Source organism: Bufo gargarizans, chromosome 2 (genome assembly GCF_014858855.1).
Source record: "Bufo gargarizans isolate SCDJY-AF-19 chromosome 2, ASM1485885v1, whole genome shotgun sequence".
NCBI classification, from domain to species: Eukaryota; Metazoa; Chordata; class Amphibia; order Anura; family Bufonidae; genus Bufo; species Bufo gargarizans.
Window position 1 is genome coordinate 341,698,632 of NC_058081.1, and position 22,981 is coordinate 341,721,612.

The 22,981-nt window shown below is 42.0% G+C and overlaps 1 protein-coding gene across 1 annotated transcript in view; it reads left to right on the forward strand.

Moving 5' to 3' along the window:
- The window catches only part of N4BP3 (NEDD4 binding protein 3), a 60,077-nt gene extending 44,520 nt beyond the window's left edge, over positions 1-15,557 (forward strand). Inside the window, exons 2-5 of the mRNA XM_044277365.1 lie at positions 8,306-8,740; positions 9,548-10,117; positions 11,214-11,474; positions 13,453-15,557. Of these exons, the coding sequence (XP_044133300.1) occupies positions 8,333-8,740; positions 9,548-10,117; positions 11,214-11,474; positions 13,453-14,043 (1,830 nt within the window). The 5' untranslated portion in view covers positions 8,306-8,332 and the 3' untranslated portion in view covers positions 14,044-15,557. The remainder of the gene's footprint in view (positions 1-8,305; positions 8,741-9,547; positions 10,118-11,213; positions 11,475-13,452) is intronic.
- Positions 15,558-22,981: the final 7,424 nt, after the last annotated feature.

The window sequence follows — 22,981 nt, forward strand, 5'->3', positions numbered from 1 at the left end:
ACACCATGTCCCATTTGAAGCCCCCTGATGCACCCCTAGAGTAGAAACTACATAAAAGTGACCCTATCTAAGAAACTACACCCCTCAAGGTATTCAAAACTGATTTTACAAACGTTGTTAACCCTTTAGGTGTTCCACAAGAGTTATTGGCAAATAGAGATGAAATTTCAGAATTTCAATTTTTGGGCAATTTTTCCAGTTACAAAGCAAAGTTTAACAGCCAAACAAAACTCATTATTTATGGCCCTGATTCTGTAGTTTACAGAAACACCCCATATGTGGTCGCAAACCGCTGTATGGGCACACGGCAGGGCGCAGAAGGAAAGGGATGCCATATGGTTTTTGGAAGGCAGATTTTGCTAGACAGTTTTTTTGGGCACTATGTCCCATTTGAAGCCCCCCTGATGCACCCCTAGGTTAGAAACTCCAAAAGAGTGACCCCATTTTGGAAACTATGGGATAAGGTGGCAGTTTTGTTGGTACTATTTTAGGGTATATATGATTTTTGGTTGCTCTATATTACACTTTTTGTGAGGCAAAGTAACAAAAAATAGAAATTCTGAAATTTCATCTCCATTTGCCACTAACTCTTGTGGAACACTTAAAGGGTTAACACAGTTTGTAAAATCAGTTTTGAATATCTTGAGGGGTGTAGTTTCCAAAATGGGGTCACTTTTTGGAGTTTCTACTCTAGGGGTGCATCAGGGGGCTTCAAATGGGACATGGTGTCAAAAATACCAGTCCAGCAAAAACTGCCTTCCAAAAACCATATGGCATTCCTTTCCTTCTGTGCCCTGCCGTGTGGCCATACAGCAGTTTACGACCACATATGGGGCATTTATATAAACTACAGAATCAGGCCAATAAATATTGAGTTTTATTTGGCTGTTAACCCTTGCTTTGTTACGGGAAAAAATTGATTAAAATGGAAAATTTCCCAAAAAATAGGTGTTTTGGCACAGTTTTTATTTTTTATTATTTGCAACGTTCATCTGACAGGTACGATTATGTGCTATTGTTATAGAGCAAGTTCCTACGGACGTGGCAATACCTAATATGTCTACCTTTTTTAATTTATCTAGGTTTTACACAATAAAATCATTTTTGAAACAAAAAAAATCATGTTTTAGTGTCTCTATAGTCTGAGAGCCATAGTTTTTTCAGTTTTTAGTCGATTGTCTCAGGTTGGGTATCATTTTTGCGGGATGAGATGACGGTTAGATTGGTACTATTTTGGGGTGCATATGACTTTTTGATCGCTTGCTATTACACTTTTTGTGATGTAAGGTAACAAAAAAATGGCTTTTTTGACACCGTTTTTATTTAATTTTTTTTACAGTGTTCACCTGAGGGGTTAGGTCATGTGGTATTTTTATAGAGCAGGTTCTTACGGACGTGGCAATACCTAATATGTCTACCTTTTTTTAATTTATCTAGGTTTTACACAATAATATCATTTTTGAAACAAAAAAAAATCATGTTTTAGTGTCTCCATAGTCTGAGAGCCATAGTTTTTTCAGTTTTTAGGCGATTGTCTCATGTAGGGGCTCATTTTTTGCGGGATGAGGTGACGGTTGGATTGGCACTATTTTGGCGTACATGTGACTTTTTTGATCACTTTTATTATCTTTTTTGGGAAGTAAGGTGGGCAAAATTTCTATTTCCTCATAGTTTTTATTTTTTTATTTTTATGGCGTTCACCGTGCGGGGAAATTAACATGATTGTTTTATAGATCAGGTCGTTACGGACGCGGCGATACCTAATATGTGTAGCGTTTTTTATTTATTTTATTTTTATTCAGTGATAAATGTTTTTTTTTTATCTTTTACTTTTTTCACTTTTTTTAACATTTTTTTGACCCAGACCCACTTGGTTCTTGAAGATCCAGTGGGTCTGATGTCTGTATAATACAGTACAGTACAATATACTATACAGTACTGCACTGTATTTTACTTACAGTTTGCCTGAACGGACCTATGCTTTCAGCATAGATCTGTTCAGTACCATGGACAGCAGGATGCCTGAGAAGGCATCCTGTTGCCATGGGAACCTTCCCCGTCTGTCACAACTGCGCAGACGGGGAAGGGTGAGGACGGGGCTGGCGGGGGGCTCTCTGGGGGCTCTCTCCCTCTCCCATCGGGGGCTGCAAAGGCACAGCAGCCCCCCGATCGGAGAGGGAGGGAGCTCTCTCTTACTGTTAACCTTTTCCATACAGCGGTCCGTACGGACCGCTGTATGGAAAGGGTTAAACGGCTGACATCGCATCAACGATGTCAGCCGTTTATACCAGGGTGCCAGCAATGTGCTGGCACCCTGGTATACCCACTGTACACCAACGATTATTGAAGGGGAGGCGGGCGGGGGATCGCGATCCCGCCTGCCGCACCGCCCGCCTCCCGCACGGCCCGCACCGCCCGCAACCCTCCCCCTGCACCACCCGCCCACATAATACTATTCAGGGGTGCAGGGGGGGGGGTAAAAAAACGTGATTTTGGTAATTTTAAAGTTTCTGATCCCTGCGGTCAGGGACCGCAGGGATCAGAAACGGCATAAAGCGCTAAAAACCGCAGGTCTGAATTGACCTGCGGTTTGAAGCAATCGCCGATAGGGGGGGGTCACAGGACCCCCCTCGGCATTGACACTGGGTGCCTGGCTGTGTGTAACAGCCGGCACTCAGCGCTGTCACCATGTCTGCAGACATGGTGACAGTTTAATGCCATGACGAATATACTCGTCATGGAGCACTAACTAGCAGTGTTTTATGACGAGTATACACGTCATAGGTCGGGAAGGGGTTAAAGGAGCACTCCAACAAAAATGTGTATTCTCTGACCTGTTAGAAAGGTACTTGATGTAAAATAGTACATAAGGCCAAAAAAAGACATTTGTCCATCCAGTTCGGCCTGGTCGCCTGCAAGTTGATCAAGTGAGTAAAGGTAAGTTTCTTACCAGTGCCTGTATTTGTGAATTATAACCTCCCTTCTGACTCTTAGCTGTGTCATGTGACCAACTTTCTGCCTCTCCAACTGACACAGGACAGGAAGTCAGTTACTTCTCTAGTGATTCCTATGAGACTAACATTAAAGGGAAACTGTCATCACCTTTATGCTGCCCATACTAACAGCAGAATATAGTAGAGACAGGTGAGATGATTTCATCGATCTGTCATTTATAAGTTAAAAGTAAGTGGTTACCGAGAACCAACATCACGATCATTGCAGACTGGGCCTGGAAAAGAGTCCCGGCCATCTGAGAAGAGTCATGGTTATTCATAAAGCCCTGCTCTCCTGCCCACCTGCTGATGATTGTCTTCTACCTAGTTTTCTCCCTTTCTATCTAGGCGAGACCTGCCAATCATCAGCAAATGGACGGGGAGAGCAGGAGATTAGGAATAACCATGACTCTTCTCAGGTAGATTTGACTCTTTTCAAGGCATGTGCTGCAAGGGTTATGATGCTGGTTCTCGGCAACCACTTACTTTTAGCTCATGAGTGACACACCGCTGAAATCAGCATTTCTGTCACTATTTTATGCTGCCCTCAGTAAGGTCAGCATAAGGCCTCATGCACACGACCGTTGTGTGCATCCGTGGCCGTTGTGCCGTTTTCCGTTTTTTTTCGCGGACCCATTGACTTTCAATTGGTCCGTGGAAAAATCGGAAAATGCACCGTTTTGCAGCCGAGGCCGTGATCCGTGTATCCTGTCCGTCAAAAAAATATGACCTGTCCTATTTTTTTGACGGACAACGGTTCACGGACCCATTCAAGTCAATGGGTCCGTGAAAGAACACTGATGCACACAAGATTGGCATCCGTGTCCGTGATCCGTGGCCGTAGGTTGCTTTCATACAGACGGATCCGAAGATCCGTCTGCATAAAAGCTTTTTCTGATCTAAGTTTTCACTTCGTGAAAACTCATTTCCGACAGTATATTCTAACACAGAAGCGTTCCCATGGTGATGGGGACGCTTCTAGTTAGAATACACTGCAAACTTTGTACAAGACTGCCCCCTGCTGCCTGGCAGCACCCGATCTCTTACAGGGGGATATGATAGCACAATACCCCTTCAGGTGCGGCACCTAAAGGGGTTAATTGTACTATCATATTCCCCTGTAAGAGATCAGGGCTGCCAGGCAGCAGGGGGCAGACCCCCCCCCTCCCCAGTTTGAATATCGTTGGTGGCACAGTGTTCCCCCACCATCGCCCCCCCTCCCTCCCTCTATTGTATTAAATCGTTGGTGGCACAGTGTGCCAACCACCATCGGCCCCCCTCCCTCCCTCTATTGTATTAAATCGTTGGTGGCACAGTGTGCCAACCACAATCGGCCCCCCTCCCTCCCTCTATTGTATTAAATCGTTGGTGGCACAGTGTGCCAACCACCATCGCCCCCCCCCCCCCCCTCCCTCTATAGCAGTAACATTGGTGGCAGTGTGCGGTCTCAACAGTAGAAGATTCATACTTACCTGCTTGCTGCTGCGATGTCTGTGTCCGGCCGGGAGCTCCTCCTACTGGTAAGTGACAGTTCTTTAGCAATGCGCCGCACAGACCTTTCACTTACCAGTAGGAGGAGCTCCCGGCCGGACACAGACATCGCAGCAGCAAGCAGGTAAGTATGAATCTTCTACTGTTGAGACCGCACACTGCCACCAATGTTACTGCTATAGAGGGAGGGGGGGGCGATGGTGGTTGGCACACTGTGCCACCAACGATTTAATACAATAGAGGGAGGGAGGGGGGGGGCGATGGTGGTTGGCACACTGTGCCACCAACGATTTAATACAATAGAGGGAGGGAGGGGGGCCGATGGTGGTTGGCACACTGTGCCACCAACGATTTAATACAATAGAGGGAGGGGGGGGTGATGGTGGGGGCACACTGTGCCACCAACGATATTCAAACTGGGGAGGGGGGGGGGGCTGCCCCCTGCTGCCTGGCAGCCCTGATCTCTTACAGGGGAATATGATAGTACAATTAACCCCTTTAGGTGCCGCACCTAAAGGGGTTAATTGTGCTATCATATCCCCCAGTAAGAGATCGGGTGCTGCCAGGCAGCAGGGGGCAGTCTTGTACAAAGTTTGTAGTGTATTCTAACCTGAAGCGTCCCCATCACCATGGGAACGCCTCTGTGTTAGAATATACTGTCGGATCTGAGGTTCACGAAGTAGCTCATATCCGACAGTATATTCTAACATTGAGGCGTTCCCATGGTGATGGGGACGCTTCAAGTTAAAATATACCATCGGATTGGAGAAAACTCCAATCCGATGGTATAAAAGAACTCCAGACTTTACATTGAAAGTCAATGGGGACGGATCCGTTTGAAATGGCACCATATTGTGTCAACATCAAACGGATCCGTCCCCATTGACTTGCATTGTAATTCAGGACGGATCCGTTTGGCTCCGCACGGCCAGGCGGACACCAAAACGACTTTTTTTTCATGTCCGTGGATCCTCCAAAAATCAAGGAAGACCCACGGACGAAAAAACGGTCACGGATCACGGACCCACGGACCCCGTTTTTGCGGACCGTGAAAAAAAACTGTCGTGTGCATGAGGCCTAAAGTTGATGACAGGTTCCCTTTAAAGCTTCCATAGAAAAACATAGAGAAACTGGCTTCCTGTCCACACATAAGATACTTATTTGGAGAGTCAGAGTGTTGGTCACATGACACAACTGAGGATCAGAAGGGAGGCGATAACTCACAACTACGGTCACTGGTGAGAAGATTACCTTAACTGTTTACATTGTGTACCTTCCTAACAGGTCAGAGAATACATTTTTATGTGGGAATGCTTCTTTAAAATGGGTTGTCTTGGGACATGATATGCTACCAGTGTCCCCCCGAGACAATGTCGTCTGTGACCCCACTAGATCATTAGCATTAAAACTTATTCCATTGCGTATGCCATCACTTTACGATTGGTGGGGTCTGACCTCTGGGACCCTCACTGATCCTGAATGAAGAGGCCACAGTGCTGCACTGTTTTTCCTCATGTGAATGGGGCCATGCTATAGGACTGCTACTGTGCAGGTAAAACTTTGAAGGAGGTGCAGCATAACATGAGAACTGCGACCACCTCATTCTCTGGAATGATGGGAGTCCGAGAGATCAGACCCCCAGATGAGAATTCCTGTTTGTTCCTTTTCTGTGCCAGGAACATTCTTATTTTTATTTATGACATTTGTCTTAATGCTGATTCTTTTGACAAATGCCTCACTAATGCAGAATATGGTGGAACTGGCTCTGCAGGCTCCCATAGCGGAGATCACGAGCTGGAAAATGCCTCCTCTCAGCAGCTCACAATACCCTCTAGAATCCCTTTAAACAGATGCCAGGGCTGGAGGGTGCCAAGGCCAAATGACAGTTTACTGTGTAAATGGAGCCTTAGTTTGCTACAGTGTGTCAGTGCAAGGCAAGATTCACATCTGGGACATAGGCTTTGTTTTCAGGTAACCTGATGGAAACCCTATGTGCCCCATTATAGTCAGTGGTGTCTGTTGGGCCCCAATCATGTCAGTCATATGACGAGTCTGGCACTGCCCTCATTTTCATTTTTCTGTTCCTATAACGGAACAGAAAATTGCATTGCGAGCGCAATGAGTAAGTTTAGGCTGTTTTAGGATTGCCTAGACTGGATACAATTGTGGCAGAATTTGTGAAAAGAATTAGATCTGTACTGGTGGCTGTAAACAAGTTTATCATTCATTGCCAGTAGACAGAGATCTTGAAATGGGGAGGAATTGAAATGGAAGTACATTAGAAAGTTGCATAACGTTTTCATTCTACAGTGCAGGTCGAACAACCACAGGTAGAAGACATGAGGAGGAGTACATGTGTAATCTTAGCAGTGTTGTGATAATGCTGGACATCCTCAAATGCAACACTAATGAAGATACACATAATATATTTACTCTAATTTGTTACTGTCATATTAAGAAGTCATTATGTAACCATAGCATACATCCAGTCTAACAGAGCTGGCTGTTGCCTCTCCTTCTTAATGATCGTATAATAGCTGCTTACTACCGCATAAATTAAAGGTTTCTACAAGAATTGTCTTCTAGAAGCACATGGATGTGCTGATTTAATCCATTACATAACATTGAAAGAAAACATCTGGGAGGAGAAGCATTGTGTAAAAGTGCTGCTGGTGCATGAACAGTATGTGCCAGTACATAGGAGGTTTGCTGCAGAGCTTGAAGATGGTCCATATAGTTAACCCCGGAGGCAGGAGTCCTTAAAAAGATCTGGCCCACACGCCTTAGGGCTCATGTACACGAACATGTGCTGGCGGTTCTGTGGATTGCATGAGTCTGTGATCCGTCTACACCGCAAAAAAATAGAACATGTTCTATATTTTTGCGGTGCAGTGGCATGGAGAGAAACCGATCATGTGCATGAGCTACGTCCACACAAGCTGTAAATGTATGTCTGCAAAGTGGATTAGATTTTTAAGAAAGCTCATCCACATGCTACAAAAAAAAATTGCAACGTAAAATTGATCAGCGGTGCAAATTTAGCATCCGTAGCATGTCAGTTTATGCTGTGGATTTCCCCCTTTGAAATGCACAGAGTAAAATCTTAGGTAAATCCACATGTAAATCATGTAGATTTTGCTGCAGAATTTTCCACCTCAAATTACTAGCGTTTAGACCAGGCATCCTCAAACTGCGGCCCTCCAGCTGTTGCAAAACTACAACTCCCACAATGCCCTACTGTAGGCTGTTCGGGCATGCTGGGAGTTGTAGTTTTGCAACAGCTGGAGGGCCGCAGTTTGAGGATGCCTGGTTTAGACCAATACCACACCATGGGAACCACCAAGGTGATGGAATCATAATTAAAATTATTTGTGAAGTTCTTCTAGTTAGCTATTTTTCACTGTGTGCCATTTTTTTGAAAAGTTTGCAACTTGATAAACTAACAACGCTGAATTGTCCACCCCCTTTTCAAAAGCCGTAAGAGCAGCGTAAAATCAGAAAAAGTTAGAAAATTGACATCTGCCAAAATGTGTGGCTTTTTCTGCCAGAAAACCAGTGTACAGGCCTTGATAAATAACCCCCACAGCCTCCACTAGAGATATTTAGCATAGCAATGTCAAGAGGACTATACATGGAGTAGTCCTAGTATTATTCTATTACAGCACAGAATAGTATTTATATGCAGTAGTATGCACTTTCAGCAGCTTGATCCTCAGTGATCAGTCATATTAAGTAACCAGTGGCACTACAATTACCGCTATATATAGAAATGACACAAGTGCTGGAAACTTCTGGCTAACAACGTGAAATTCTTTTTACAGAATTGTCAAGACATTTGTTGATTTTCGATGGCAGCTGCACAAACGTTCAGCCTGTCCTGTGACTCTAGGAGCCATCATCTCCGATCTTTACACTCAGACCCTTCATACAGGTGCAACATGGGCAGCGTGAGCAGCCTGATCGAGAAACCTGACTTCTCACCAGATGGCATTAACTTGGACTTCAAGCCTCTCCCGGATTCACACAGTCCTGGAAATATCTTCAAGAGGGGTCTAAACCAACAAGAACTGCTTAGCTATTTGAGCATCACAAAGAAAGATGGTAAAGGCGGCAAGAAGTTCTCCTCAGGCCTGGTATTTCGCAGGGAACGCAGCGTGGACGGAGGAGAGAATGACTATCCAGTTTTGTACCACAAAGAGCGCCGGGGGACAGAATTTAGTAAAAGCTCTCTTCCAGAAAGGGGACGTTTTGAAAAGGTAATTACTTCTCATTTCATAGTGAATAATTTGGCCTATTGTATTAAATCATATAATGACTCTGTTGGGTTTACACCAGTGCAGTTTCAGGTATATTAGCAACTAAAATAGCTTCAATACACACATAATCCACTAGAGAGCTCGGCGACACTGACTGCAGGAGAGCAGATTACTTTTTAGAACTGGAGAAGTACCATTCAGCACCCTCAAATTTTGGTTTGGGGACTGTATGGTTAGTTCTCTGTATACCAACTGTTTTAGCCCCTAATGAATATATATTGCTGCTCTCATTTTAATTCCTGACATGACAAAATGCCCAAGCAACCAGGAGGTGTGCTATTCTCTTGTTGTTCTCTTGCATTCTCTAATTATCTGCCATTGAAAGGCTTAGACCAGGTATCCTCAAACTGCGGCCCTCCAACTGTTGTAAAACTACAACTCCCACAATGCCCTGCTGTAGGCTGATACCTGTAGACTGGTCGGGCATGCTGAGAGTTGTAGTTTTGCAACAGCTAGAGGGCCGCAGTTTGAGGATGGCTGGGTTAGAGTATGTCCACATGACAAAATAGACGTCGGAAAATCCGACATGTCTTTGTCATGTAGTCTTAGGCAGAAATCCGAGGCTGAGCAGATTTGTAGTTTTGTCATGGCGCAGATCGGACCACAGATTAGGCCCTGTTCAAAAAGGAGCATGTCGCTTTTTTCAGTTGACATAAACTACATTACAAATTATCTCATGTAGGAAATAGTCATACATTGTGACTTGCATTATGACATTTACCTGAGGTTCATATATTTCTTTTACAGACACGTTTTGGGCAGTCTGCTTTGAAGCCTTCAAATGCTAAGAACTTCATGTCAATGCAGAGCTTATGTTCCTCAAGTGGACAGAAGTTATCCAAAAGCAATGGCAGCCTGAACACATTAGGCAGTCTGAACAGTCCTCCTCGTCGTGGGCCACTAAAGTCAAACAACATTCATCATATTAATCCGCACGAGAGTGAAAATGAGGAGAATGAGAGCTTGTCTGATTCCAGGCAAAATTCCATAAACAGCTTTACTACTTATAGCCCGGGGTTTAGTGCAGCTCGTGGTCAAATCAGTGCCTCCACTGGACATATTAATCATATTGGGGGATCATTAGACAGAGCATCCCGCGGGGTGCGAGACATGGTATCCGAGGAGAAGAAACTATCCTGCAAGAGTATGGCAACCTTGAGTCGACTACATAGTTCTGGAGAACCTCCTCCTCCATATGAGTACTCTCAATCTGTAGAAGATGTAGCCCGTCAGCTAGAAGAAAGGCTAAATGAAAAGGGTATGGAACTAAGACAGCTTAGAAGGAGTCCAAGTGACAAAGATGATCCTTTTACTCAGGTAAGTCAGTTTGCTGCACAAGGAAGAACATTTCATGGTCAATACATTTGATCTCGGGTGGTAGAAAAATGAGGCCTCCACTCACCAGGACTATCTTCAGCTGCAAGCCCAGAATATAGAAAGATGTCTTTGTTCTCATTGGTTTCACAATAGTGGAATAATGTGCACAGTGATGTCACAATACATTTAATAATCTACTCAGTAAAGTTACACAAATAATTATACAAAAAGTGATGTCACAGTACAGCAATGCACATAAGAAAGCTCCCTGTGACATCACAGTATAAGAAAAAAACAATGATGTCACATGCAGGTGCGTGCAGTGATTTCATAGCACGGAATTAATGTGAACTGTAGTAATAATCATGAAGCACCATATTAAAAAGTGGAAATGGGACCCCTTAGGTAGCTATGATTGCTATCCCGATAGTTACATTCGTGGTTGATCTCCTGAACTGTACATCCTGTAGTGTATATAGAGTGATCTTAATGACTTTATCGTGGCCATGTGTCAATGGAATACTTCAGTCATACCTTAAAGGGATATTTCTGTCCGTCCACACGATGTGTCATAAGTGGCCGATTGGTTCAGGTCCCATCTTTTGGGACCTGTATCTATTAGTCAAAGACGCAGGGGGATGTTTATTATGACCAGCGTTTTCCATGTCGGTCTTAAGTTCCTCCAGCAGGCCATGAAACAGACTTGAATCTACATCAGCTCCCTTGCTGGTTTAGATTTAAACCATTTTCCACGTCAAAAACTGGCATGGAAAATGATAAATGAGCCGGGCTTGCTGGAAAAATTGTGTGCAACAAAATCTGTAACTTGCATGCGCTACTATTGTGGCGTATATTATGTTAATAAATGTCCACCACAGTCTTTCCTTTCTTTCTCACCATGTGGATTAGCTTAAGCTGACTGTATTTTCATTTATTCGTTCCCTCCATCTGTCCACTGACCTAGAGAAGTGACACCTTCACCCTCCCTCGTGCCTTGGCCATATATGTTTTGACCCAGTTTGTCTTTCAATTCATTGTATGTATCTTTTTGTTTAAATGGAAGACATGATGCTATTGAACTCCTTTTTCTCTGCAGGTATTTGAAGACAAGCGTCGTCTTTGGATGGAGGAACTTGATGAATTAAAACAGATGTACATAACTAAGCTGCAGCAGATCTCCCATCAGGCCCTGCGCAGCCAACGAGCCTTACAACTGCAGCTTTATAAGGTTCAACAGGAGAAAAAGCGCCTTCATGAGGAGCTCAACTCCGTGAGAGCAGAGTGTGAGCAGCTAAGGCAAAAGCAGCCAACCCAGACTGAAAATCTTAGTCCTAAACTTGAAGAATCAAAATGGGAGGTAGGAGAATTCAATGTGATGAATTAACATAGTTAATGCTAATATGTCCAGACAGGGTGCAAAAGTTTAGGAAAAAAGTGTCACTGGTGCTCTGGGTCCAGCACTCAGCTCCCTTGTCCTCCTCTTGCAGTCCCTAGTGGACCAAAAGTGTGCTGTCTACATGTACGTGACTAATGCCGGCCTATTAGTATCCTCATTGGTGGCAACAGTTACGTGCAGTGCCCAAAAACGTCATTCATTGATTGATAATGGCACACCACACATCTGGTCCAGCAGAAGTGAGACTTTATATTTTTTTGCACCCTGCCCAACCATAAAAACAGGGCTTGCTGGTCTTAAAGAACCGCGTTAATGTTTCACTATTGTAAACATCCTTTAATTAAATCAACATTTCTATCATATAGTAACAGCCTCTATGTGAATTTTATTTTATTTTTTACAAAATTGGGTGAATGTTTTTTGGTTTGTTTTTTTGGATATCATTTTTAAGTCACTCCATGTTTTTTACTCCGTCTTGGCTCTTAACTCCCTCCTTTAGTTGGACTTTCTCCAACCATTACTGTCACCATAGAGAGCCCCAATGTAGTGACACAATTAGAGCATCACACATTACACTGATAAGGGCAGTGCTCTTCTCTGGCATCTTTATCTAGGTCTATCAAGAAGACAATAGAGCTGACATACCGTTATCCCAATTATTCACCTACTATTTGTCTCTCCGTTCTATACAAGGACAATATTTAGTATTTCATTTTCAGTGGCATAGTATTGCCAAAATAAAAAAAAATGACAAAAAAATCTATGAATACTTAATTTAAAAAAATTAAGCCTTTCTGATTTGAAATGCTCCTTTAAGGCAGGCATACACAATACATAAATTTAAGTCAGATCAGCCGACTAGAAAATGGTGGCCTCTCAACTTTTCCCCAATTACAGATATTGGCTGGGAAAGAACACTCTGGCATGTTGGATTTTTTTTTTCACATGGGAGATATGAGGGATCTCTCATGAATGGAAAAAACAAACTACAGCTGTGTCACATAAAACGTGAGCAGTAGCTTAAATGGGTTGTCAACCCTTTTTTAAATGATGACCTAACTTGGAGCCTATCCACTCATTGTAGTGAATGGGAGAACAGCCTGGACTAGTTTTCTTTTAGCTAGTGATTTATATAATTGTAGGCAGCATATTCTGTTCCATATGGAAGAGTTTTAAATGGCACTGGTGCTGGACCCTCTGCATATGGTTTTATAGAACGGAATAAAGGTAAATTTTTAATGGGCTATTAGGGAAGGGCTGGGTCGCCACTGGGACAATTGGTCCTTTTAGTGCAAAGTCCAGTTCTGTGATGCCAAGCTTTTGTTGTTGAATCTTGATGCAGGGGCCAAGGAATAGTGATATCTATCATAGTGTCAACCTCCACCAATATTGTCATCTCTTGTGCCACTTGTCCCCAATAATATCTGCAACTGCCAAAATCTAGGGAACATTCTTCAGGAAAACCTGAAAGTCACAGGTTGGGGCATGCTGAAGAAAAGCAGTCCCCTAAAGCAAGTAGCCACATTTAGCACCTTTTGGAGCTGAATACAGATACTACATAGCATTGGACAGCAGCTGATTCCTTCAGTAGGTGAGGGAGGCCACTCGAGGGATTTTTAACGTAAAGGCATGCAGAGTCTGCTAATTGATTATGTTGTAAAATTGAGTGGCAGTGGACATATGCAACGTGTCACTCCATTCATACAGCCGGACACTGGTCATATCCCCAATGATTAGATACTTGTCCTCCATCCTCATACGGTCTTGTGTATAGGAAATAAGTTTCAAACTTGGCACAACCCCTTTAAGTCAACAGCTCTTATATGCATTATCTATTTCTTTCCTCTATACTATTGTTGCATGCAAGCAGATATTCTGGAACCTATACTTTAATATCATTCTGTTTCTCATTCATTTACCTGTTGATTTCATTTTGTAGATTTCACAGAAGGCTGGAGAGATTTCTCTACTGAAACAGCAGCTTAGAGACTGTCAAGCTGAGATTACACAGAAAATGGGGGAGATATTCTTGATGAAGACTCAACTTCGGGAAACAAAAGCTTCAGCAAGAGAGAAGGAGAAAGAATCTACAGACTTAAAAGCTCGTGTTCAGGCTTTGGAGGTTGCCAAAGATAAAAGTGCTCAAGGAACTATGTCTAGCATGGATGACGCAAAGTGGGTTCAAAAAGATGGTTCAGAATCTTCAGATGTAGAGAGGCTAAAAGCAGAATTGATGCTGGAGAGACGTCAGAATGAAGCACAGATGCTGAATTTTGAGAATGAAAGGAAAATCTGGAAAGAGGAAAAAGATAAAGTGCTAAGGTACCAGAAGGAGATCCAGGCGAGCTACCTAGAAATGTATCATCGCAATCAAGCTCTTGAGAGACAGCTTCAAGAAGTTAGACCAACTCCAGTTCACTCTCCTAGTAACCCCCCGCTTTGGATGGAAGAATTTAGACCAATTACTGTTCAGTCTCCTAGTAACCCCCCGCTTTGGATGGACGCTGTGGAATCATTTGAGACAACATGAAATATAAAGTAGGCAGTACTTTCTGCAAGTTAAGTAAGCGCTGGTCACAGGAACAGGTGGTCTGTTTATTTATGAGTTCAGACAATGTGAGAACTTCCACGATTCTTCACTAAGTCTATTGCTTTCTGTGGAATGGTATTTTGAGGTATGGATAAACCAGATCAGTCTCTCTAGGTTACTATTATTTGACCATTAAAACTTTAAATGGCGCCAAGTCATTGTGACTCAAGTTGACAGATGTTGGCATCACCCATCAGATCTTCAGTTTTGGTAGGACATAAGGGAAAACCACTCATGTACTCTTCAATATATATCTATATGAAATTACTTATTCAATGCTAGTGAATAAAAATGAGACTGAACAAATCAGATCTCCATGGCGCACATTATGAACTGAAAATTGACATTGACGCAACTATGGCTGAAGGATATTAGTCCATGACTAGATAACAATGCAGCACTTTATCTATTGCCTCAGGTGACTTGTTTATTGAGGCTTGAGAAAATGTTGACTTCTTTTTAGAGCTGTGAAGACAAACCTATATTTGTAGGAGCTTGGAATACAATGTACAGCAATTTAATAACTGGATGCAGTTTGAGGATTGGGCCAATACACTTCTTGGTCTGGCTGAATATCGTCATGGTGAATAATACAAGAAGCATAGCTTTAGTAGTCAGAAATGACTAGGTTATACTGGCTTGTTTGACGGCGGTGGCTCCTCTACCCTTTTAGTAGTCTGCTTACAGTATTTCTTAAGATTCCAAAACTGGTTATTCGGGACCAGTCACATGTAATGTTATAGTCAAGCAGTGGTTAGGAATCTGTCCTAACATAAAGGCAAGTCAAAGAAAATGGCCTATTAATTTGGGAAGTAGGTGATAGGCAGGAATTGTTTGAAGTGACTAATTTATTTTTTTCATGGCTCTTAACCTAATATACCATAGTGTCAGGTGAAAAGATGACCTGTCAGCTCTTCTGACATGACTATGTGAGTAATTACTTGTATTTTTAATGGCTTTTCTGTGAACTCTACGTTTTGCCGCTCCTCAGTTATTCCTCCCATTGTCAAGAGGATGTGCCCCTACACTGTCTGACACTGTGAACAGTGTCACTGAATAAGCCCCCATTGCCAAAATTATGGTAAAACCCAGTTGTCTATTTATTCATACATTTTCCATTCCGAACAAGAGAGGAACAGAATCGTGCAGAGTTATAAGAAACAATGCATCAGATTTCTTATTCTGTAAGTATATCATACCTCCGAATGATATAAACCTGTGACGAACCCAGTAAAAAAAAAAAAAAAAAACCTTCCCTGAACAGTGAGTGAAACAAGGTGCTGTAATGTCCGTTACTGTATGTTTTAGCGACCATGGCTACAACAAGCTTTGCCTAGACAATTTAAAATGTCACACATTGTGTGCTTTATTCTGTATTTTTGTGACTATTTTTTTTAAACACTTTTCAAATTGGAATATGAAAAATAAAAAAATGTATTTGTAACATATTAAAAGTTGTAATATTGTGATTTTTCTTAGAATAAGAGTTCATGCACACAAGTTAAAAACGGCCCAAAATACACTAAAAAAAGCCATACAGTCGTGTGCATGAGTCCTAAGAAATCTATTTTCTTGGGGGGATTTACTCTGTCTTTATTTAAACTGTTAAACAGGTTAATGCTGATAGTGGTTTGCTGGTCTTGCTTATTCCATGGAGTACCGTCTCCTGGGTTATCCTGATAGGAAATGCATAGGCAACAAGAACCATAGGCAGTTGATAGTAACATAGTGCATAAGGCCGAAAAATAGTGCATAAGGCCGAAAAAAGACATTTGTCCATCCAGTTCGGCCTGTTATCCTGCAAGTTAATCCAGAGGAAGGCATAAAATCATGTGAAGTAGAAGCCAATTTTCACCACTTAAGGGGAAATAAAAATTCCTTCCCGACTCCATTCAGGCAATCAGAATAACTCCCTGTATCAACGACCCATCTCTAGTAGCTATAGCCTGTAATATTATTACACTCCAGAAATACATCCAGGCCCCTCTTGAACTCTTTTAGTGAACTCACCATCACCACCTCCTCCTCAGAGTTCCAAAGTCTCACTGCTCTTACCGTAAAGAATCCTCTTCTATGTTTGTGTGCAAACCTTTCCTTCAGATGCAGAGGATCTCCCCTCGTCACAGTCCTGGGGATAAATAGATGATGGGAGAGATCTCTGTACTGACCCCTGATATATTTATACATAGTAATTAGATCTCCTCTCAGTCGTCTTTTTTCTAAAGTGAATAACCCTAATGTTGATAATCTTTCAGGGTACTATAGTTCCCCCATTCCAGTTATTACTTTAGTTGCCCTCCTCTGTACCCTCTTCAGCTCTGCCATGTCTGCCTTGTTCACAGGAGCCCAGAACTGTACACAGTACTCCATGTGTGGTCTGACTAATGATTTGTAGTGTTAGGACTATGTTCTCATCACGGCCATCTATGCCCCTTTTGATGCAACCCATTATCTTATTTGCCTTGGCAGCAGCTGCCTGACACTGGTTTTTACTGCTTAGTTTGCTGTTTATTAAAATTCCTAGGTCCTTTTTCATGTCAGTGTTACCCAGTGTTTTACCATTTAGTATGTACGGGTGACTTGCATTATTCCTTACCATGTGCATAACCTTACATTTGTCAGTGTTAAACCTCATCTGCCACTTCTCTGCCCAAGCCTCTAATCTATTCAGATCCCTCTGTAGCAGTATATTGTCCTCTTCCGTGTCAATTACTTTACACAGATTAGTGTCATCTTCTACAAGATCATTAATAAATATATTGAAGAGAATAGGGCCCAATACTGACCCCTGAGGTACCCCACTAGTGACAGTGACCCAATCTGAGTGTGTACCATTAATAACCACCCTCTGCATTCTCATTTTATATACTAACCTTTTATGCTGTACAGTGTCAAATGCTTTGGAGAAGTCCAGATATACGACATCCATTGATTCCCACTGTTAAGTCTAGAACTTGCCTCCTCATAGAAACTGATTAAATTAGTTTGACATGACCGATTCCTCATGAAGCCATGCTGATATGGCATTATTTGCTTATTTTCATTGAGTTACTCATAGATAACATCTCTTAGAAAACCTTCAAACAGTTTACCCACGACAGATGTTAAACTTACTGGCCTATAGTTTCCGGGCTCTGTTTTTTGACCCTTTTTGAATATTGACACTACATTTGCTATGCGCCAATCCTGTTGAACACTCCCTGTCAGTATAGAGTCCTTAAATATCAGAAATAAGGGTCTGGCTATGACATTACTTAATTGTCTTAGAATACAGGGGTGTATGCCATCTGGTCCTGGCAATTTTGTCTATTTTAATCTCTCTAAGACGCCGCTGTACTTCTTCCTGGGTCAGATAGGGCACTTTTAATGGGGAATTAACTTTTAAATTCTGCATTTCATCTGACAGTTTATTTTCTTCAGTGAATACAGGGAGTGCAGAATTATTAGGCAAGTTGTATTTTTGAGGATTAATTTTATTATTGAACAACAACCATGTTCTCAATGAACCCCAAAAACTCATTAATATCAAAGCTGAATATTTTTGGAAGTAGTTTTTAGTTTGTTTTTAGTTTTAGCTATTTTAGGGGGATATCTGTGTGTGCAGGTGACTATTACTGTACATAATTATTAGGCAACTTAACAAAAAACAAATATATACCCATTTCAATTATTTATTTTTACCAGTGAAACCAATATAACATCTCAACATTCACAAATATACATTTCTGACATTCAAAAACAAAAACAAATCAGTGACCAATATAGCCACCTTTCTTTGCAAGGACACTCAAAAGCTTGCCATCCATGGATTCTGCCAGTGTTTTGATCTGTTCACCATCAACATTGCGTGCAGCAGCAACCACAGCCTCCCAGACACTGTTCAGAGAGGTGTACTGTTTTCCCTCCTTGTAAATCTCACATTTGATGATGGACCACAGGTTCTCAATGGGGTTCAGATCAGGTGAACAAGGAGGCCATGTCATTAGATTTTCTTCTTTTATACCCTTTCTTGCCAGCCACGTTGTGGAGTACTTGGACGCGTGTGATGGAGCATTGTCCTGCATGAAAATCATGTTTTTCTTACCTTGCAGACTTCTTCCTGTACCACTGCTTGAAGAAGGTGTCTTCCAGAAACTGGCAGTAGGACTGGGAGTTGAGCTTGACTCCATCCTCAACCCAAAAAGGCCCCACAAGCTCATCTTTGATGATACCATCCCAAACCAGTACTCCACCTCCACCTTGCTGGCGTCTGAGTCGGACTGGAGCTCTCTGCCCTTTACCAATCCAGCCATCTGGCCCATCAAGACTCACTCTCATTTCATCAGTCCATAAAACCTTAGAAAAATCAGTCTTGAGATTTCTTGGCCCAGTCTTGACGTTTCAGCTTGTATGTCTTGTTCAGTGGTGGTCGTCTTTCAGCCTTTCTTATCTTGGCCATGTCTCTGAGTATTGCACACCTTGTGCTTTTGGGCACTCCAGTGATGTTGCAGCTCTGAAATATGGCCAAACTGGTGGCAAGTGGCATCTTGGCAGCTGCACGCTTGACTTTTCTCAGTTCATGGGCAGTTATTTTGCGCCTTGGTTTTTCCACACGCTTCTTGCGACCCTGTTGACTATTTTGAATGAAAAGCTTGATTGTTCGATGATCACGCTTCAGAAGCTTTGCAATTTTAAGAGTGCTGCATCCCTCTGCAAGATATCTCACTATTTTTGACTTTTCTGAGCCTGTCAAGTCCTTCTTTTGACCCATTTTGCCAAAGGAAAGGAAGTTGCCTAATAATTATGCACACCTGATATAGGGTGTTGATGTCATTAGACCACACACCACCTAATATGCTTAATTGGTAGTAGGCTTTCGAGCCTATACAGCTTGGAGTAAGACAACATGCATAAAGAGGATGATGTGGTCAAAATACTCATTTGCCTAATAATTCTGCACGTAGTGTACAGTGGAGAAAAAAATATTTAATAGCCTTGCTTTCTCCTCATCGCTCTTTGCAACTCCCCCCTCTTTACTCTGTAGAGGGCAGACACCTTCAGATGTATATTTTTTACCATTTATTTAATTGAAGAACATTTTAGGGATAGTTTTGCTCTCTTTGGCAGTTAATCTCTCGGTCTCTAGTTTGGCTGATTTTATTTGTTTTTTTACATATTCTATTTTTTTTCCTTTTTATAGTTTCTCGGTGCTTCCTCGGTATCCTCTTGTTTTAGTGATTTTATATGCTTTCTTTACAGTTCTGTTTATCCACATTGTTTTTTTCTTGTTCCTTAACCTTTTATTCCCATAAGGTATGTACCTCTCACAATTAGATTTTAGGAAGCTTTTAAAAATATCCAAATTTGTGGCTGTATTTTTATTTTTGAGGACTTTGTCCCAGCATGGCCTCTTAGTTGGCTAAATTTAGCTTTTTTGAAGCTTGGTATTTTTTTTACCTCCCTGAAGAAACTCTTTTGAATGAATTGGAAGGTTATTACTTTGTGATCACTATTTCCCAGGTGTCCCCCGACCTGCACATCTGTTGTTCTGTCATGTCTATTGGTTAATAGTCCCTCTAGTCGGGTCCTGAACCAGTTGGGAAAGGTAATAGTCTTTTGGTTATTGCCAAGAACCTGTTTCCTTTATGAGATGTACATCTTTCAGTTTCCCAGTCTATATCTTGGTAGTTGAAGTCCACCATAATAACGACCTCATTATGATTTGCCACCTAGTCTATCTCGTTTAGTAGATTTTCTGTGGACTCTGGTATATTAGGTGGTTTATAGTAAACTCCTATTAGTAATTTATTATTGTTTTTGCTTCCATGTATCTCTACCCACAGTGACTCCAAATGTTCATGTTCCTCACTTATGTCTTCTTGGACTATGGGCTTTAGACAGGACTTTACATAAAGGCAGACCACTCCCCCTCTCCATTTTTTGGCGATCCTTTCTAAACAGACTATAACCCTGTACATTAACTGCCCAGTCATAGCTATCATCCAGCCATGTCTCTGTTATTCCCACTATGTCATAGTTCTCCTCACACATCACTAATTCCAGTTCCCCAGTTTTATTAGTCAGGTTTCTGGCATTAGTATACATACAATTAAGAGGCTTATGTATATTTTTTACCCTACACCGTCATACAGCTTCATTTGGGGTTGTCACCCTTTAAATGCAGCTAGAATGCTTTCTGGCCATTCAGTTCACCATTCCCTGCCCGTTTTAGAGCACTAGATGTCCACACATAGTAGACAACCATTTCACCCAAACATCATTTTAAAATTATACACTATAAAGATTTTTATTGTCTGCTGAGATTGTGATCTGCGATGCTGGATTTTATGGACATTGTCAGCAGAAATGAAGGGTAATTACAGCTTCGTCCCATTAAAGTGAATGGGACCAAGCTGTAAATGCTCTGCGTCATCACCACTATGTAGATGGCAGGCAAGAAAATATTGAAGGGGTCACAGTGTGGGGGAGCAATGTATTCTCTTCCAACAGCTGATCTGCAGGTGTGTAAAGGGCTGGACCCTCACCAATCTGATAGTGATGACTTATCCGAAGGCTACTTTCACACTTGCGTTTTTGCTTGACATGGCAGGGATCAGCAAAAAAACGCTTCCGTTACTGATAATACAACCATCTGCGTCCGTTAGTAACGGATCCGGTTGTATTATCTTTAACATGGCCAAGACGGATCCGTCATGAATTCTGTTGAAGGTCAATGGGGGAAGGATCCGTTTTCTATTGTCTGAGAAAACTGATCCCTCCCCATTGACTTTGACTTGTATTGTGGGTCATGCCGTATCCTTATTGCTCTGCATCCCATGACGGAAAGAAGCAGGAAGCTGCGGTTCCCGGTATGGGAACGCATCCAAATGGAACGGCATGCATTTTGAAGCACTCCGTTCTGTTCAGTTATGTTTTGTCCCCATTGACAATGAATGGGGACAAAACTGACACTTTTTTTTTTTTTTTTTTTCCTCTGGTATTGAGATCCTCTGCTGGATTTTAATACCGGAAAATCTAAACGCAAGTGTGAAAGTAGCATAAGCTATACTACCCCTTTAAATGTAAGACCAGCTGAAGGCTTGTTCTCACACGTCCACCCCTGCCGTTTCATGTGTGGTTTTTCCACCAATAAGTTTTAAATTGAAGGTAAAAATAATCCCATTACTTTCATTCGGATTATGTTCTGACAAGAGTTGCATCAATTACCCCGTTGTAACACATATACATGACACGCCTGGTGATATGCCATATATAGAGTATATCTGCAAGACCTTTGTCCTTTTATTGAAGATGGAGGGGAAAAAAAAACTGTGCTAATGAATTCTGCCAATTTGCCCACAATAGCTAGTCATTTATCAGTGTACATGAGCAAAATGGGAACTGGAAATGTAAATGGTTTGTAGAGATTTGCTCTGGGACTGAAGTAATATGTACAGGACTCTACAAATTTACTGAGGTGTTTGGCAGGGATAGTGTTAGAATAAAAAAAAAATTTATACTGTATTTTTCGCTCATTAAAACAAACCAGGACATAAAACGCACCTAGGATATAGAGGAAGAAAATATTTTTCAGCAGACCTCAGATCAGATCCCCAATGTTAATCATACCTCACATCAGATCCCTATTCCTTCTTAGACCTCAGATCAGACCCCCATCAGACCAGGTGTCAGATCAGAACCTCGAGCATCATGAGGCCTCTGGATCAGACCCCCATTACTCCTCAGATCAGACCCCCATTACTCCTCAGATCAGACCCCCATTACTCAGATCAGATCCCCCCCCCCCCCCCCATTACTCCTCAGATCAGACCCTCATTCTTACTCAGACTGCTTTTGGGGGGGGGAAAGTGTGTTGTAGTCCAAAAAATACAGTAATTGTCCCGCTCCATCCTTTGCTCTGGGCTTTGTTGTTCTGACTGCAGCAGTGATATGCCTGTATACCATGTGTGACCACTGCAACAGATTAATTCTACCAGGACCAAAAACTACCAGGACTGTGGAGGTCCAGCTACAGACTGTTGTACAACCTTTGAAGACATGCAGGAGATTTTTTTTCCATGCAGCTGTTCTGCTTCTTAGTTCTGTTATCTGAAAGACTGGACCACTCACCCCTACCAGTTATCCTGTACTGGGGCAAAGGGAAGGGGGGGTGAATATATACCGTGTGTGTGTGTGTGTGTGTGTGTGTATCACATGGATAATGATGATGAGATGACAATATTTGCATTAATGAATGTGAAAGAGGAAAAAGCTCTCAAAATAGAATTGGTATTCTGATAATGACAAGTTATAAGCGGACGAGAATGAGTAAGAATCACAATGCATAATGTGACGTGTTCTCCTGTTTCACTGAACTTTTGTCCTTTCGAGTTGCAGAATTCACTCATTTGTAATGTTTTCTTTAAAACAGGCTGTCTAGTTTCATATCATTTCCGTAAGTCAATTACATAGAGTGCTAGAGCAAGTACCCACTTGTCACCAGCAGCTGCACTGAGAAGAAGATCTGAGACTCAGTGGGTGTCTACAAAACTTGGCAGGCCGAGCTGAAACCAAGCCTAGCTATATGTGAATCCTACACAAAAACAAACAAACACCGGAACTGTTTCATCACATGCCCAAAAATGTTATTGATTGTCAGCTATTCAGTATGTTTTTCCTTTTTTTGGGTGAGGTGTTAGAAGATTCATCTTGCGCAGTCCTACATGATATTTAAACCCTTGATACAAGATCAGAGGCTGCTACTTGCTTTGATCTGTACGTAGAAGTCTACAATTAAAATATACCTGAATGCAGAGCTTTCTGCTAATTCTAGACAAGTCACTGACAGTCCATTTTATTACATTTTAAAAGGAAGAGTGTATGTAGTCCAGAAGTTCTT